This window comes from Eschscholzia californica, unplaced genomic scaffold, assembly GCF_041429995.1.
Source record: "Eschscholzia californica isolate CP2 unplaced genomic scaffold, dmEscCali1.0.p SCAF_4, whole genome shotgun sequence".
Classification (NCBI taxonomy): domain Eukaryota; kingdom Viridiplantae; phylum Streptophyta; class Magnoliopsida; order Ranunculales; family Papaveraceae; genus Eschscholzia; species Eschscholzia californica.
In genome coordinates, this window is record NW_028238461.1 from 44,198,233 (window position 1) to 44,214,183 (window position 15,951).

Sequence of the window (15,951 nt, forward strand, 5' to 3'; positions counted from 1 at the left end):
CAAAACAAAATTACGAGGACAAAAAATATATGGGGTATCCTACTATATCAAATCACACAGTAACACGAGAAAGCAAAAAAAACAGGGTGTTGTATAGCAGAATCCTTTATCAAAATAAAGCGGTCAATGGGTTTTAACTTTTCTATTTGGAAACGTTACGAAAATATAACTGTATCAATACAGTAACAATAATAATACGGACACGTGTCAGAATTTTTAGTAGCAACAGCCTTTGACTACAGATAAGCAGACTTCTTTTATTTTCTCTCTCTAAAATCTATAACTTTAGCTTTCCCAATCTTCCACTTTCTTCTTATAACTAGAAGGTGAAATTGCTCTCTTCCATTCTCATTCTTTCATGGTCTTATAGCAGACAGAAATGGCGGTACAACTAATGACGGGAGGATATACAACTACTACTACTCATAAATTTACACCAAAAATGGAAGAAAATTCAGTTGAAGAAGTTGCATCAGCTGGATTACAAAGCGTTGAAAAACTAATTAGATTGCTTTCTCAACGCCAACAACAATATGAACAAGAAATTCCATCTGAGAATCCAAAATCCGCCATGGAAATCGATATGGATTGTAAATCTGTTACTGATTTTGCTGTTAATAAGTTTAAAAAAGTGATTTCTTTACTGGGTCGAACTCGAACTGGTCATGCCCGATTCAGAAGAGCTCCTATTGTTTCTTCTCCTTCTCCTCCTACTGAGTCACAGAAGATATTTGACGATCCAGTTTCTATTTCTGAATCGGTGTCAAAGATTTATTATCCAACACCGATTCAACGTCTTCTTCCACCTCTTCCATCATCATCTCATCAAAATCATCAATACCCATCACTAATTATGTCCAAAAATGGTGTTACTGAGAGAAAGGAATCATCAACTACTATTAATTTCACATCTTCACAATCAATTTCTGCTGCCACTTCGTTTCTATCTTCATTAACAGGGGATACAGATATGAAAAACCCTTCATCTTCATCAGCTTTTCAGATCACAAATCTATCACAAGCTTCATCGGGGGGAAGACCTCCTTTATCTTCAAAAAGAAAGTGCATGTCTTCTGATGACGCTGCTACTAAGTGCGGTGGAAATTCCGGCCGATGCCATTGTTCTAAAAAGAGGTGAGTCATTGAGTTATGAGTTCATCTTACTTCCCCTGTTTCTGGGGTTTGCTTAATTTTGGGTATAAGACAATGAAATTTCACCTAATTTAATCAGTTTTTGAATTAATTAACAGGAAATCAAGATTAAGAAGAGTTATTAGAGTTCCAGCTATTAGTTTGAAGATGTCTGATATTCCTCCTGATGATTATTCATGGAGAAAGTATGGTCAAAAACCAATCAAAGGTTCCCCACATCCAAGGTACTGAGTCAACTCAACTAAACTCGTCCGATTTAATTTCTCCATATATTTATTGATTGATTAATCACAAATTTACTAATGACCCATATTTGATCATGTGTTTTTTTGTTCGAAAATTCAGTTTTTTCTTCATACACTGTTTTGAATTAAGTAATTTAATGATCATCCGAGTTGACTCAGTTATTTAATTATCCTCCTAAATTAAATGATTTCTGATTTAAATTTTTTTTGATTATCAGGGGTTACTACAAATGCAGTAGTTTAAGAGGTTGTCCAGCTCGTAAACATGTGGAAAGAGCTTTAGATGATCCAACCATGCTTATTGTTACTTATGAAAGTGAACATAATCATTCTCACTCAGTCGCCGATTCAGCCGGTTTAATATTGGAATCATCTTAAGTAGGAGTATTCAATTCAAACAAAACCCAAATTATATAGAAACCCTAAATCAAGATTAGAGTTTGAATCTATCCAGCCAAATTTCAGTCATCAAGAAAGAAGAAGAAGAAGAAGAAGAAGAAGAAGAAGAAGAAGAAGAAGGTCATCACTCATCATCATCATTATCACAAAGTCATGGCATACAGGATTAAATGTTATATTTCATTTTTTTATTTTCTTTTGTTTGAATTTTAGTTGTTGATTTATTAGTGTTCAAATGAAAGAAAATTTAGTAAAGTAGTAAGAGGAAAGGATGATTGTGGATTTGGTGGAAGAAAGTTTGAAACTTGTCTTTGATAATCTTCTTTCTCTGTCTCTCTACTTTTGATTTTATTACTTTTTTTTTGTTTAATTCTTGAGAGAAGTTAACTTTGATAATATTATTCCATTTTCTTTATCATCTACTAATCATTCCTCAAAAAACATAAAGTTTGACTAATTAGAAATGTGTGTAAATAATTTTGAAATATGTATCAAGAATCACTTTTTTTTTTAATGAGATTAACAAGAATCACTTGGGTTAAATATAATAAAAGTTAGGTATAAAATGTGGAAGATTTCCATGCTCCAATACAAAATTAATGAGTATGCATATGAACTTATTTCAACCAATGTGTCAAAAATTGTTGAGATGAGGGAGATAAAAATGTTGAGACAAGGGAGATAGTTTTGTTATATGGGTTGTTTATGAGAGTATATTGTTTGAAATAGACTTGCATATTGTTCAAAGTCAAAAAGTTAGATTAATTAGATTGAATTGATCTATTTTAAATAAATACTTGTAAATTGTCATAAATTCGTAATATAGTTATATAAATACTCAATTAGACTCTCATCAGTTTTATGTGTATATTATGTAAGGGACTTTGACAGAGTGAGGCTAGACATTCTACATAGAAGAGAGAGAAATATATTTTACGAAAATGTTAAAAGAAATTTGATTAGATTCAGGCCACTGAAAGATGAATATCAGAACCGTCACATCAGCTTGGTAATTTCTTTTGTCAAAGTCCTTTGTGATTCTAGCATTTACATAGAGAGAGAGAGAGAGCTGGTGGGCAAAGCCAACGGGAAGGTTGGACTATTTTATTTTGGTGAGAGTGTTGGCTTTGTTTTAAGTTTTCTTTTGTTTTAAGCTTAGTCGTTTGGTTGGATTGAGATAGATATGTGAGAGAAAGTAGAGGAAGGTTTGGATTTGGGATGACTTTTCTAACCCACCACCCAAAAAATTGAGAAAAATAATGCAAGTCAAATTATGCGGTGGGGAAAATGATGTGGTTGTTGTTGGATCCTTTCTTACTTTCTACTTCAACTTGCTATAGAGTAAAATTTGGAATAGAGTTCAAATCTGCCTTGTAAATGGGAGAGATCAGCCTAGCACTGGCTCAAGTCATACACAACCGGGGCCTTTCTAGTTGATGGGTTGAGAAGATGGCTCAGCCTCAGCTTTGCTAGTCGATGAGTAGCCATGTGCAAGCGAACCATCCGACCACTTTACACAATTACACTAGCGACTGAGGTTCATTAGTGATGAAAAGAGATAATGAAGTTATCACAAAAGAAGCTCAAACAAGAAGAGTGTTCTAAAAAAAAGTGAGTCAAACATGAATCTAGTCCAAATGCATGGAGCCAAACAAAAATGACCCCTTTGCTTTTATGTCTAGGCCCCGTGGGGATCAGTTCGTGCATAAAATCATTATAGAGTGGAGTTTGAATTTAATAGCTGGGGCTAGAACTAACAAGGGTGTCAAAAAATCTTATAAAAAATAATGTCGTGATTGGTTTTAATATTTATGATCTCTTTCAACTCTTTGTTAAGTTTGTGGTCATCCAACTCAAAACCAATTGTCAATGAGTGGAGAGGACCTATACTTTATATTCTTGATTGCTAGTTATCACATCCATGATGTATCAAGTGCCAAATGTAACGACATACGTAGATCGTAGTCGACTTCCAAAAAAAGAAAAGTTACCCATTCTTCCATGCAGGGCCGGCCCAAGTATATAGGGGGCCCCAAGCGAAATTAAAATTGGGGCCCCGTACAATGGATATTAGAAAAAATTAAATAAAATTTAAACAATGCAAATGGTAGGAATCGAACCCTTAACCTTTTATTCAAAATCTAAACTCTTTACCACTAAGCTACACCTTAAATTATTTTAGAAATTGATTTGAATTATAATTAGTTTTTCGAAAGTTACATACGAAATTGAAATATGATGCCCTTGATTATGTGGGGCCCAAAGCGATCGCTTTGGTGGCTTTGGTCACGGACCACCCCTGCTTCTATGTGGGACTATTCTCACACGCCCCCTCACGTGTGGCGTTCTTTGAGCCTAACATGTGTTTTTTTTCCTTTACGGGTGACGTGGAGCACGTGTGGCTTTTAAGCCTATCATATGTGCTCCACTCATTGCCAATTGGTTTTGAGTTGGATGGCCACAAACTTAACATGGTATTAGAGTTAGGCCCACACGTGATAGGCTTAAAAGCCACACGTGCTCCACGTCGCCCTAAGAAATACACGTGTTAGGGTCAAAGAACCCTACACGTGAGGGGGCGTGTGAGAATAGTCCCACATGGGAGAATATCTAGCTACCAAGAATAAAAGGTCTAGGTCCTCTCCACTCATTGCCAATTGGTTTTGAGTTGGATGGCCACAAACTTAACATGGTATCAGAGCTATGCCCACACGAGATAGGTAAAAAGCCACACGTGCTCCACGTCGTCAATTGGTTTTGAGTTGGATGACCACAAACTTAACATGGTATCAGAGCTAGGCCCACACGTGATAGACTTAAGAACCATACGTGCTCCACGTCACCCGTAAAGAAAAAAAAACACACGTGTTAGGCTCAAAGAACGCCACACGTGAGGGGGCGTGTGAGAATAGTCCCACGTGCGAGAATGAGTAACTAACAACCAATAATATAAAGTATAGGTCATCTCCACTCATTGCCAATTGGTTTTGAATTGGACGACCACAAACTTAACACTCTTTTCCAAACCCCACCTCTTCTTCCTCCTCCTTCGTATTTGTCAATGTTCTTTTTCTTCTTCTGTTTTGTCTTTTGAGAACATAGTGTAGAAAATCAACTAAACGTAATACTAACATTTTTACAAGAGTACATAACTAATGGAATGCAATAGGTGTCAAAGTACATACTACTAAACATAAAAAAATGTAAATTTTCTTTTTTAATACTTTGGATTCTTACCTAGATATGGGTCATGGTCAATCATGGAGATTGACTTTTCCTTTTTGCTCTTTATCTTTTTTCATGGTCTTGAAAGAGGCCAAAGGTGTCCTTCTCAAAACTTTAATGTTTTTCAACGGTTGCTTGTATAATTGTGGACTTTTGGTACTTTATTAGTTGAAAGCTAAATAAGCATGGCCATAGAGTGTGTGTGAAAATAATGAAGATTTAAACTGTTGTAACGGCATTCAAACAACCACATGGACCCAACATTTATGTTGGTCTATTTTCTCTACAAACACAAGGAAAGAAAAAAAGAAAAAAAGTTCACCTCACAATACACTTTCAAGTTTCAAATTTTGAGTGATATTTTTCTAGTTGATTATTTTGATCAAAAAGTTGCTATGAGATACATAGTCATTATAGATTAACAGATATACGATCAGATTCATAAAACAAAGTGAGATTCCTTAGTGACAATTTTCTCAACCCTAATCAATCTATTAGGTGAGTATACTTACACCTCAATCAAATTCAAAGTGAGTATAGTCTTAAAAAAAGAATAATCTTTGCATTACATTCATGACATGTATAATCAACATGACAGCATGAACATGAGTTTGTGGGCCACTTTCACAATTTTAGAAATTCTATAGGCATCTGTGCACCCCTATACCCAAATTTTAATATCAATCAACCTGGGCTAACCCTTGGGAAGTTTTAGTAGCACCCTCCCCACCTTTGTAGCCGGGTGTTTTTGTTTGGCCTTTATTATCGCCTCCGATTTCAAACTCTATAAAATATTTGAATCGAATTGGCAGAATTAACATACTTTAGAGCATCTCCAATGCAACACTCAACTAGAGTCTCAATATGATGTGGCAACAATAAATATTGAGATACTCAAAAGAAAACTCAATTGTTGAGTTTTCTTTTGAGTATCTCAACATTTATTGTTGTATCTCAATCGGTCCACATCGACATTTTATATATTACAAAAAGAACCAAAAGTAAATCTAAAGTAAATGTTGAGTTTTTTTTTAGTGTTACATTGGAGATGAATTTTGAATTGAATATCTCAATAGTGCAACCTAGGAAAGAGAAACTCAACTCATACTTGACACATTGGATTAATTGAGTGTTGCATTGGAGATGCTGAAATGACCCAAATTCTAACAATTTTTCACATGGGGGGCGCCAATTTCTGTGAGATTGCTGATAACACAAATGGTGGGCGCTTTTAGAAGAAATACTTCAACTCTTTTACGGGTTTCAAGTTTCAACCCTTGTTCAACAAAGAGCTTCAAACAAATCTGTGTTTGACGGCGCAACCAGTACTAGCGGCGCGATGGATATCCACTCCGTCGTCCCCTTCTAATGAACTCCAGAATCCTCTCATCAATCTACCATCAACGAAACCCTAATCTTAACTCTCCCCTTCTTCCCTTCCTCTCCATCTTCACCAAATCATTCATGTCTACTCTAATCAATCTTGAAAACTCTACCCTCCCCACCACCACCACCACCTCCGAACCAGAAAATGAAGACGAACGCCTGTGTTCCTCCATCACTAATATCTCTCTCGTCGAAGAAGAAAAAGAAAAAGAAAAAGAAAACCCCCAATGTTTATCTAGTTCTGTTTCTAGTAGTGAATTGAATGGAATAGAACGAGCATGGGCTCATTGGAAGAAATTGGGAGAACCCAAGTTCATAGTTGCTCCAATGGTGGATAATTCTGAGCTTCCATTCAGAATGCTTTGTCGGAAATATGGTGCTACTGCTGCTTACACTCCAATGCTTCATTCTCGTATATTTACTGAGACTGAAAAATATCGCCTTCAAGAGTTCACTACTTGCAAGGTAAAACATTACTACTAATTTTGATTACAAGTTCTAATTTTGTTTTAAAATTTTGGGTTGTAACTGAAAGTAATTTATATGTTCTTCTACTTTAAAAGTTTAAAGCTTGTTAATTTGATGGGATAGAGTTAATTTAGTATAGAAATTCATTAATGGAGGGGTAACTTAGTGGGCAGGAATAGTAGTAGAATCCATATTGTACCAGTTAGGAAGTTGAGCTAGTTATATGACCTGCTTCTATGTTATTGGTTGACTTCATAATCAAGTTTAAGGAAATTCGATTCGCCACTGATGCTACGGTGGGGGTCAGTAACTGCATAAAGATTTGTATTTTATGGTGATTTTATAGGATTATTTGTCGAGGCTATGGGAGAAACTAGGCAACAGGCAAACTTTGAATGAATTGTTAGTTATGTTAGTTGGAGAGGTGTTTCATGTTTTATAAGTCACCTGCTACTCTGGGTATGTGATCCAATTTACAGTCAAGTTTTACGGATATGTCAAAGTCACCACCGATGACATGTGAGGGGTTTGAGACTTTGAGCGAGAAATAAAACTTGGTAAGTTGGTGGTATGGTATTTGGGGGTTTTTTATGTGCTTTTTTGGGTAGGACTTAGGAGGATGTGAGAGTAGACAAGCGAGAAACTCCATATGTTAGAGAATACGTAACATCTTACATTGTATTGGTAGTTTGTACAAACTTTTCCAATATCACATGAAACTTTTTCTTCCGAAATTCTTCTTATAGATTCCTTAGAAATTTCTATCATTTCTTATCGTAGTTTCTTTACATTTTGTTTATTTTGGTGCTTCTGTATTCTTATGTATCCATCGTACGTATGTAAGAGCTAAGGTATATGGGGGCATGGTTTGGCAGTAAAAGGTCTATTCTAGATAAGTACGCACCAACAAAAAGCCGTAACCCTCGAGCATGAGTTATTCTACTTCTCTACATGAACAAGAGATCATCACTTCAATTTCGTTATCTTCTTTTGTTTGCTGTTGGCCAGGACCCTACTAGTGATACTTAATGCCCGAGTCATTTCTGTTTCTTTTATTGCTATAATAGCTGTTTCAGAGTTACTTGTTGAAAGATTTGATGACAGTAAAAACTGATAGCATCAAGGAATTTGTTGAATGTGTAGCCTCGTACATGAACTAAATTGGCAGCTAATATATAAATTGCAGGAAGATCGTCCACTATTTGTCCAATTTTGCGCAAATAATCCTGATACTTTACTAGAAGCTGCGCTGATGGTTGGTCCTCACTGTGATTATGTGGACATCAATCTCGGGTATCTTTCATTCTTTTCATCTTTCAGTGTTTTTAGTTTTATGAGATATTGTTACACGGCTTAGTACTTGGTACTTCCGAGATTCATCCATTTCAAGTAGTTCACTTAGATGGCGTTTCGAAAATATAATTTTACATTATCATTTTACTAGTTCTTGATATCTCTTGTGATTTCGTGTAATTCTACAGGTGCCCACAACGTATAGCTAGGAGAGGATATTACGGGGCATTCCTGATGGATAATCTACCTTTGGTCAAATCCCTAGTAGAAAAACTGTCTCAAAACCTCCCGGTTCCAGTTTCATGCAAGATCCGTATCTTCCCAAAGCTAGAAGACACATTGGCTTATGCAAAGATGCTGGAGGAAGCTGGTTGTTCTCTCTTGGCTGTTCATGGCCGAACCAGAGATGAAAAAGATGGGAAGAAAATTCGAGCTGATTGGGCAGCCATTAAAGCAGTTAAAGATGCACTTAGAATTCCAGTACTAGCCAATGGCAACATACGCCATTTAGATGACGCGAAAGATTGTTTGAAAGAGACAGGGGTTGATGGTATACTTTCGGCAGAAACTCTTCTCGAGAATCCAGCTTTATTTGCTGGATTTCGAACTACAGAATGGATTGAAGGTGATGAAACTAAAGATGGAGGATTAGATCAAGGAGATTTAGTAGTGGAGTATTTGAAACTCTGTGAAAAATACCCAGTTCCATGGCGAATGATCCGTTCCCACGTTCATAAGCTGTTGGGAGACTGGTTTCGAATTCATCCAGAAGTGAGAGAAGATTTCAATAAACAAAACATACTCACATTCGAGTTTCTTTATGATATGGTGAATAGGCTCAGGGATCTTGGAACAAGGATTCCACTATATGTGAGGAATTCTGAAGTTGAGGTCACAAGTGATGAAGGTACAGCAGCCCAAAAGCCGCAGGAACCATCAGCCCTTTAGAGAAGTAATACGTACTCATTGTGGTTAATATTCTTGGCTTAACTGGAGCAAGTTCATATTAGACGTGGTTCCAGTTCGCCCCATTTACACTTTGGACTTAGGTATTTAATTTCCGTCCATTTTGTGAGCCAAATTTAGCGTGGCAAGTTGGCAACCAACATATTTCTTCGGAGTAGTGGATATTTTCGCAGCTTGCAAGCTTTCTTCGATGTTGGTTCGATTTCAGGTATAATTACTGTGTAAGCTTGATTGTATTGAGAATTTAACTTAAAATTTTCATGGAACTTGACAATTTTGCTCCGAAATGGAAGAACTAGATGTACTTGTATTAAACATGTACCATGCTTAATAACTATTTAGGAAGAATTTCCGGACCTGGTTTATGAGGTAAGAGATTATATTGTACTTATGTTAGCTAGGTCTTTTGGGCGGCTCAGCTTTGGTCTATTGGAGAATTTTGTTGTGGGTCTAAAACAAGTACTCCAATACTTGTGATTGGTGTTTCGTCTTTGACTCCGACCATTGTTAGGTATTTCCCACATTATTAAAGATATCTATGAAAATTGAGTGTGCTTCAACTAGCTGTGAAGTGGTCTATTCAAATGTTATCAAGGAAACTCCAAAAAATTTTGGGGCCAACCACGATTAGTAATTGATTTAGGTTATATAATAACAGATGAATTGGCCTGATACTGGATATCTTACTCCAAAAAAAAATGACAGAGACTAGGGTTAGACAGTAGTTGCTTAGAGCCATCTAACATGTGTAATTGGTGTTTTCATTTCTTAGTTCATGTCGTCGAATAGCTAGCCTATTAACATGTGATATAATGCGACATAATAATATCTATATAATGTGGTCTTCCCACCCAGCCCACTTGGTATTTTCCCATACTTAACGCTTTCTTACTTTCGCCCCTGACGTCTGAAAACACCACATAAAATAAAGTATTTTATCTGGTGAAGATAACCCAAAATCCATTAACCCCAAGAAGTAAAATAAGTGACATTAGAAAATCCTAAACTTGTAGTGGGGAAATAAGAAATCTTGTTGATTTGTTATTAAAGAACACTCATTCTCTTTGGTGATGAAATATTGTTTCTTGTTTCAAAAACAAAAAAACTAGAGAAAGAAAAGGAGTATAGGGAGAAACTCAAGCCCACACACACACACACACACACACACACACAATGGGTATTCACCTCTCTGCCAAATTTCTACTCTTCTCCTACTTCACTCTGCTCTCATGTTTCCTTCTTCATGTTCAACCCAACACAAGCCAAACTGTAGAAATCATAGGCGGCAGCCACGGTGTTTCCGAAAGCAGCGGCGACTGTCCCCCTCCACAACCACCAATGCCACCACCACCACAACCACCATTAGTCTTTCTAGACGAACGACTCGCTGTAGTTTACCCAACAATCCAAAGGTTCAAAAACCTTATAAGCTCTGACCCTCTTGGCATAACTAATTCGTGGACCGGCTCTGATATCTGCAACTATCGAGGATTCTATTGTGAAAGCCCACCAGATAATTCGTCTGCTATAGCATTAGCTTCAATCGACTTTAACGGGTTCCAACTAGGAGCGGCAAGTCTAAATGGTTTCATAGACCAATTACCCGATATAGCTTTATTCCACGCCAACACCAACAATTTTTCGGGATCTATCTCTCCAAACATCGCCAAGCTTCGTTATCTATACGAACTTGATCTTAGTAACAACAAATTTATCGGTCCATTTCCGCCCGCACTCCTTATTACCAACAATTTAGATTTCTTGGATATCCGGTTCAACTCATTTTCTGGTTCGGTTCCACCCCAAATCTTTACTAAAAAACTAAGTGTTTTTTTCCTCAATAACAACATTTTTGGCCAAACGCTCCCTCAAAATTTGGGCTTAATTCCTGCACTATTTCTTACTTTAGCCAATAATTATTTTGTTGGTCCGATTCCAAGAAGTATTGGAAATGCTTCAAACACTTTAAGGGAAATTTTGTTCTTAAATAATCAATTATCGGGTTGTCTTCCACACGAAATCGGCTACCTAAAAGAACTGACTCTTTTCGACGCTAGTTATAACCGATTAACTGGTCCTTTACCGTGTTCGTTTGGTTGTTTAAATAAGATCGAGATACTTAATTTTACTGGGAATTTGTTATACGGTCAGATACCTGAGGTGATTTGTTCGTTGGGTAGTTTAGGAAATTTATCATTGTCGTATAACTATTTTACCTATGTAGGACCAATATGCAAGAAGTTGATAGAAAGTGGAGCCCTAGATGTGAAGAAGAATTGTATTATTGGATTTCCGGATCAGAGATCAAAGGCCGAATGTGTCTTCTTTTATAAACATTTTGAGTATTGCCCCTTCATTGAGTCGTTCAGTGTTATACCATGTAAATTATCGGAGGATGTTTTGGGTGGAAACCAGTCATCTTCGGGAAAGTACCCAAAGGCGCCTTCACTTACTTATTCTGCTCTGGAAAGACATCGTCTCTAGGTCTTACAATAATGTGTATATAACATGTTCGATACCATATGCTTCACAAGACATGTACATAAAAAGTTTCTAAGTTGCTGCAAACGTCTATCAACAAAAAAAAGTTGCTATCGATATATCAATTTGTGTTGTATTTATTAATCTTAGTATCTCTCAATGAGTAGTCGAAATTTGAGTATTATTCACCTGTGTCCGATGCTCTCTCTGATCTCTGCAAGCTGCATCTATCAAGAAAATATCGTAGTTTGGCGAATTTGCTCGTATATTTTAGGCATGCTTTCACATAATTCTACCAAAAACTTGAGTGAAGGTGATGTGGAGAACAATTTATTAAGCATGAAACATACAAACGGGACCATCCAACTCAAACAACATATATTACAGGTTTATCGTAAATACATATGTATTTTACTCCACGAAGTTGGTGAGAACTTTGCGTACTAAATGCTCTCCATATACAGCTCGTTCGCACTTCTCAATCCCTCCGACCTTTTGTTTACAGAATTCCAACGGCTCTATAAGAGCATTGAAGTTTGGCTGCAGACATAACAAACGTCTATCCTTATAAACAAACTTGCACTTCAGAGGCAAACTATAATTAAGCACGACGAGAGAGAAATATATGTTACGATTCAGGAGGCTCATGTGTGTTGCACTTAATCCATATTACTCAGAATGACCTAGATCATATTGTCGCACCTTGTTTTACATATAGGCTAGGTCTTTTGGCGGGCTTGGTGACCAGGCTGGTCAAGTGGAGAAGCCTAGAGTCGTTAAAGAATCCCAATGACAAGAAACAACCCCATACCACGTGGAACTCCACTGGCACTGGTGCGCCCTAATGGCGCCTAAATCAGGGGGACAATGTGGCTGGTATTGGAGAGGTGTTACATCACTACTATACCTCATAGAAGAAGGCTACGGAAACTCGATACTTTGGAGAGTTGTTGATGACTCTGTGCAGCGTCGACTCATATAAACCGTTGGACCAAATCTGTAATTCAAAAATTTTGAAGTTTACTTAATACCATAAAAATTGAGGAATATAGCATAAACAATAGAAACAATTAGGTCAGAATAATACCTTCAGCATGTCACCAATGTTGCAGACAAATGTACCTGGGACTGGATCTGCCCATATCCACTCACCAGATTGGTTCCTCACCTATAACAACATAGTTTAGTAATCAACATATAAAACGTGACACGTTCTAAAACCATGATGTTTGGAAGTGTCAAAGCAGATCGTTTTGCTAGCAGCGTGGGAGGCTGTCCCCCAATCCTATACATGTTATCAACACGATAGTCTCTGTTATGATGTGGGATTTTTAGGGTGTTTTGTAAGTGAAAAATCTCACATAGGTGGGAGGCTGAAGTGGTTCCCCTTATTACACAATTTAAATCCGTGAAGTCGGAGGTGGCAAAATTGACAGTATCGCCAACATCCCAAGAGGCTAAGCAGAACAATACTCTAACAAACTAGATACTCTTTTATACTGTTTGATTTATTGCGGGATTACTGACTAAGAAAGTAGAGGTCAGGGTTATGCATCTGGATGCTTTTAAATTGAACATTAACCAAAGTACCTGAAGTGCAGACATCTCGTCGTCTTGATTAACCAGTGTCAAAATTCCTGTTATGAACATTGTACAAGAATTAGGCTACATAAACTCATGTTTATAGGGACGTTTATGCCAAATCAACCTTTGTCTATTATAACATAACTCTTACCATAATCTGTATGAGCTCCACTGAATTTTTTCGCCAAATGACATAGAAAGCATAATCAGCACTCATATAAGAACTCTGCAAACCAAAAAAATAGTATGCGGACAAAAAAAGAGATCATAAAGTCTTACCAACCGATGTCATTTTCCAGCATTTTTGACCCATTTGAATGAGAAATACCAGGATAACCTATGAATCGCATAGCCCAAAAGGGATCTCCAGCTCTGTCACCTTCAAATTCATCAGGTAACCCACCAAGTGCTAGAGCAAGTCCACGCATAATATTTCTAGACAAATCTGTCAATGGTTGGAGTTCCAAATGATTTGTTACTCATCGACGCACCAAAACTCACAGAGGAGAAAATGACAAGTAAAATATCTAAAGCATGCCTGTTAGAAGACCAATGTACTCTTCCATTATTGAGTCAAAATTTGAAGGCTTATCTGGCCTGCAAAAAGATATATCGATGGTTTAGTATAGTTCATATTTGCTGAAATGCTCAATCATTAAGGAATATCCAGCACTAAGCCTTCAAATCCAAGTATTGACCGTAAGCATAAGTTATTTATCGCTAACAAATAATCTATCGTTTCTTCAGATAGAAGAAGTAATGTTACTAATATAGAATGCAATCCGTAACAAACAGAACTGGGGGCGAACCAGAAATTTCTGCTGAGGGTCGGCTTAAATCACAACTCTAATGGATAGACTGAGCCGAATTAATTAGCATAAAACCTGAAAAATTTGTACCTATTAAAACTTAAGTCCTTCTCAAAAGGAAACGTTAATAAGCTAGCCTACTAGTAGTGCTGTCCCTAAACATGACGAACTCTGTAACAAAATACAAACGATAAGCTTAAACTTAAGAAATTTGACGATTGCGTACCATTGATTAGATCCTTCTAAAACTTTACCGAGAGATCCATACATCCCAGGTTCGATTTCTTTGTAGCACTGTAAACAAAAGAAAGTTCAAAAAAAAAAACTATCAAACTAAGGAGGACCGAAAAGATGACCATGAAGGCCAAACGACAAACATAGACAATTTCGTACAATCTTTCCTGTCTATCAGAATGCACTAAAATCCCATTAGTGTAAACTTACATCAATAGCTTCATGTATATCAGGTTTGCCTTTTGTTACATTTTCTCCAATTCTTTGATATCCTCTGCAATAGAAAAAAAAATTACGACTAAGCAGATAATCAATAAGAAGCATTTGAAGTAAAGCCGAGAGCAAGCAGACCTGTATCCGGTGGCTGCGGACATCTTAATCTTAAGTTTTTCATCGTACGGGAGTTGGAAAAACTTTCGTGTCATGTCTCTAACTTCTTTGAGAAAAGAATCAGGAATACCATGGCCTTTCTGATAAGCACCACAAAAGCCAACTTAAGATCAATTACCATTCGATTTTGCGATATATTAGCATTAGTATCATGGGTTTATAATACTCCAAAAAAATAAATATCATGGTTATGAGTAAGTACTGGAAAAATTTAAACATCCTTCTCTTATAAGCCATCAATAATAATCATTTAACTTCACCAAGAAGGGTCGAAATTCGAGTTCTTTGAGGCCAATAGAAAATTTGCGCTGTTTTTACACCATTGGCCTTTAGGATTAGTCAAGTTTAGGCCCGCGCAATATTTCTTTAAAAAAAAGGAGGTTTTCCTAATTAATGCCCTAAGGGCACATGTAAGGAAGAATTTCTTCCCATTTTTAACTCAGAAACACTGAAATTGATATAATGAATGAAGGAGTTGAGCATTTACTTGTTAAACGTAGAAACCTTTATGACTTAACATCAGCCCTAAGGGCACATGCAAGGAAGAATTTCTTCTCATTTTTAACTCAGAAACACTGAAATAGATATAATCAGTGACGGAGTTGAACATTTACTTGTTAAAAGTAGAAAAAGTTTATGAGTTAACTTTAGCCCTAAGGGCACAATATAATTAGGAGACCAAGAAAGAAACAAGAACAGACAAGAATTTGTATGGAGGAATTATGATGAAGGGGCAATCAAATGAATGTTAAATATAGGTTTGATAATTGAAATTACCACGTAGAAGAAACCTGCTTGTTTACAAGCTTGATCTAATTGTTTAACAACTTCAATTACCCTTGGATCTTCTTCAACCATCTTTGGATCATCATCATACTTATCCAGTAAAGGACTTATATCTAAATTATTCAAACAAAACAAAACAAAGGGTAACTAATTAACACTAAATTCAAGCAGTTGAGAAAATGAATTGAAACTCTTAGAATTAGGGTTTCTAATTGAGATCAGTTAGCAAACCTATTAAAGGGATGGACTTGAAATTGCAACCCATTATTGATGCTTACAAGAGAAAAGGGATGAGATTGAGTTTGTCTTTCTTGAACAACAGAGACAGACACTTGATATATAGCGGGAATTTATTTTTTATTACTCAGTTTTCCAACTGTCCCCATTGAGTGGCATTTGGAGTCATGTTCGTTTTAAGGGATTGTTTTTTTTTTTTTGTTAAACGTTTTAAGGGATTGTAGTTGGAACCTCTAGGTTTTGAGAGTCTACATAACACTTTCAACTGCTTGGACAATCAAATCTGACTGTAGATT

General features: G+C 36.5%; 4 protein-coding genes across 4 annotated transcripts; 3 read left to right on the top strand and 1 right to left on the bottom strand.

The window, feature by feature from the left end:
- The first annotated feature begins 251 nt into the window (after positions 1 to 251).
- LOC147544989 (putative WRKY transcription factor 15) lies at positions 252 to 2,114 on the top strand. Its single transcript, XM_086632820.1, has 3 exons — positions 252 to 1,134; positions 1,251 to 1,376; positions 1,616 to 2,114. The coding sequence occupies exons 1-3, from the start codon at positions 380 to 382 to the stop codon at positions 1,773 to 1,775; spliced, it is 1,041 nt and encodes a 346-aa protein (XP_086488946.1). The 5' UTR covers positions 252 to 379; the 3' UTR covers positions 1,776 to 2,114.
- A 3,156-nt stretch (positions 2,115 to 5,270) lies between these two features.
- LOC147544990 (FMN-linked oxidoreductases superfamily protein) lies at positions 5,271 to 9,449 on the top strand. Its single transcript, XM_086632819.1, has 3 exons — positions 5,271 to 6,872; positions 8,062 to 8,168; positions 8,357 to 9,449. Exons 1-3 carry the CDS (start codon positions 6,390 to 6,392, stop codon positions 9,114 to 9,116), a joined length of 1,350 nt encoding a protein of 449 aa, XP_086488945.1. The 5' UTR covers positions 5,271 to 6,389; the 3' UTR covers positions 9,117 to 9,449.
- A 755-nt stretch (positions 9,450 to 10,204) lies between these two features.
- LOC147544991 (uncharacterized protein At4g06744-like) lies at positions 10,205 to 11,756 on the top strand. The gene has a single exon (XM_086632818.1). It carries the CDS (start codon positions 10,308 to 10,310, stop codon positions 11,616 to 11,618), a length of 1,311 nt encoding a protein of 436 aa, XP_086488944.1. The 5' UTR covers positions 10,205 to 10,307; the 3' UTR covers positions 11,619 to 11,756.
- Positions 11,757 to 11,923: 167 nt separating this feature from the next.
- On the bottom strand, positions 11,924 to 15,951 carry LOC147544992 (2-oxoglutarate (2OG) and Fe(II)-dependent oxygenase superfamily protein). The gene is made up of 12 exons (XM_086632821.1): positions 15,650 to 15,951; positions 15,410 to 15,531; positions 14,594 to 14,712; positions 14,453 to 14,516; positions 14,235 to 14,302; positions 13,738 to 13,796; positions 13,479 to 13,644; positions 13,351 to 13,370; positions 13,206 to 13,252; positions 12,703 to 12,783; positions 12,523 to 12,612; positions 11,924 to 12,155 (listed from the first exon to the last, which is right to left on the bottom strand). Exons 1-12 carry the CDS (start codon positions 15,681 to 15,683, stop codon positions 12,027 to 12,029), a joined length of 999 nt encoding a protein of 332 aa, XP_086488947.1. The 5' UTR covers positions 15,684 to 15,951; the 3' UTR covers positions 11,924 to 12,026.

What these genes read in the sequence shown, in the direction of transcription:
- LOC147544992 (XM_086632821.1), bottom strand. Translation starts at nt 15,683, where the DNA reads ATGGGTTGCAATTTCAAGTCCATCCCTTTAATAG. An exon ending in TGGAGCTCATACAGATTATG is followed by an intron (nt 13,253 to 13,350) that starts GTAAGAGTTATG and finishes TGTTCATAACAG; the next exon opens with GAATTTTGACACTGGTTAAT. An exon ending in CCGTAGCCTTCTTCTATGAG is followed by an intron (nt 12,156 to 12,522) that starts GTATAGTAGTGA and finishes TTATGTCTGCAG; the next exon opens with CCAAACTTCAATGCTCTTAT.
- LOC147544990 (XM_086632819.1), top strand. Translation starts at nt 6,390, where the DNA reads ATGAACTCCAGAATCCTCTCATCAATCTACCATCAACGAAACCCTAAT. An exon ending in AAGAGTTCACTACTTGCAAG is followed by an intron (nt 6,873 to 8,061) that starts GTAAAACATTAC and finishes TATAAATTGCAG; the next exon opens with GAAGATCGTCCACTATTTGT. An exon ending in TATGTGGACATCAATCTCGG is followed by an intron (nt 8,169 to 8,356) that starts GTATCTTTCATT and finishes GTAATTCTACAG; the next exon opens with GTGCCCACAACGTATAGCTA.
- LOC147544989 (XM_086632820.1), top strand. Translation starts at nt 380, where the DNA reads ATGGCGGTACAACTAATGACGGGAGGATATACAACTACTACTACTCAT. An exon ending in TGCCATTGTTCTAAAAAGAG is followed by an intron (nt 1,135 to 1,250) that starts GTGAGTCATTGA and finishes ATTAATTAACAG; the next exon opens with GAAATCAAGATTAAGAAGAG. An exon ending in AAAGGTTCCCCACATCCAAG is followed by an intron (nt 1,377 to 1,615) that starts GTACTGAGTCAA and finishes TTTGATTATCAG; the next exon opens with GGGTTACTACAAATGCAGTA.
- LOC147544991 (XM_086632818.1), top strand. Translation starts at nt 10,308, where the DNA reads ATGGGTATTCACCTCTCTGCCAAATTTCTACTCTTCTCCTACTTCACT.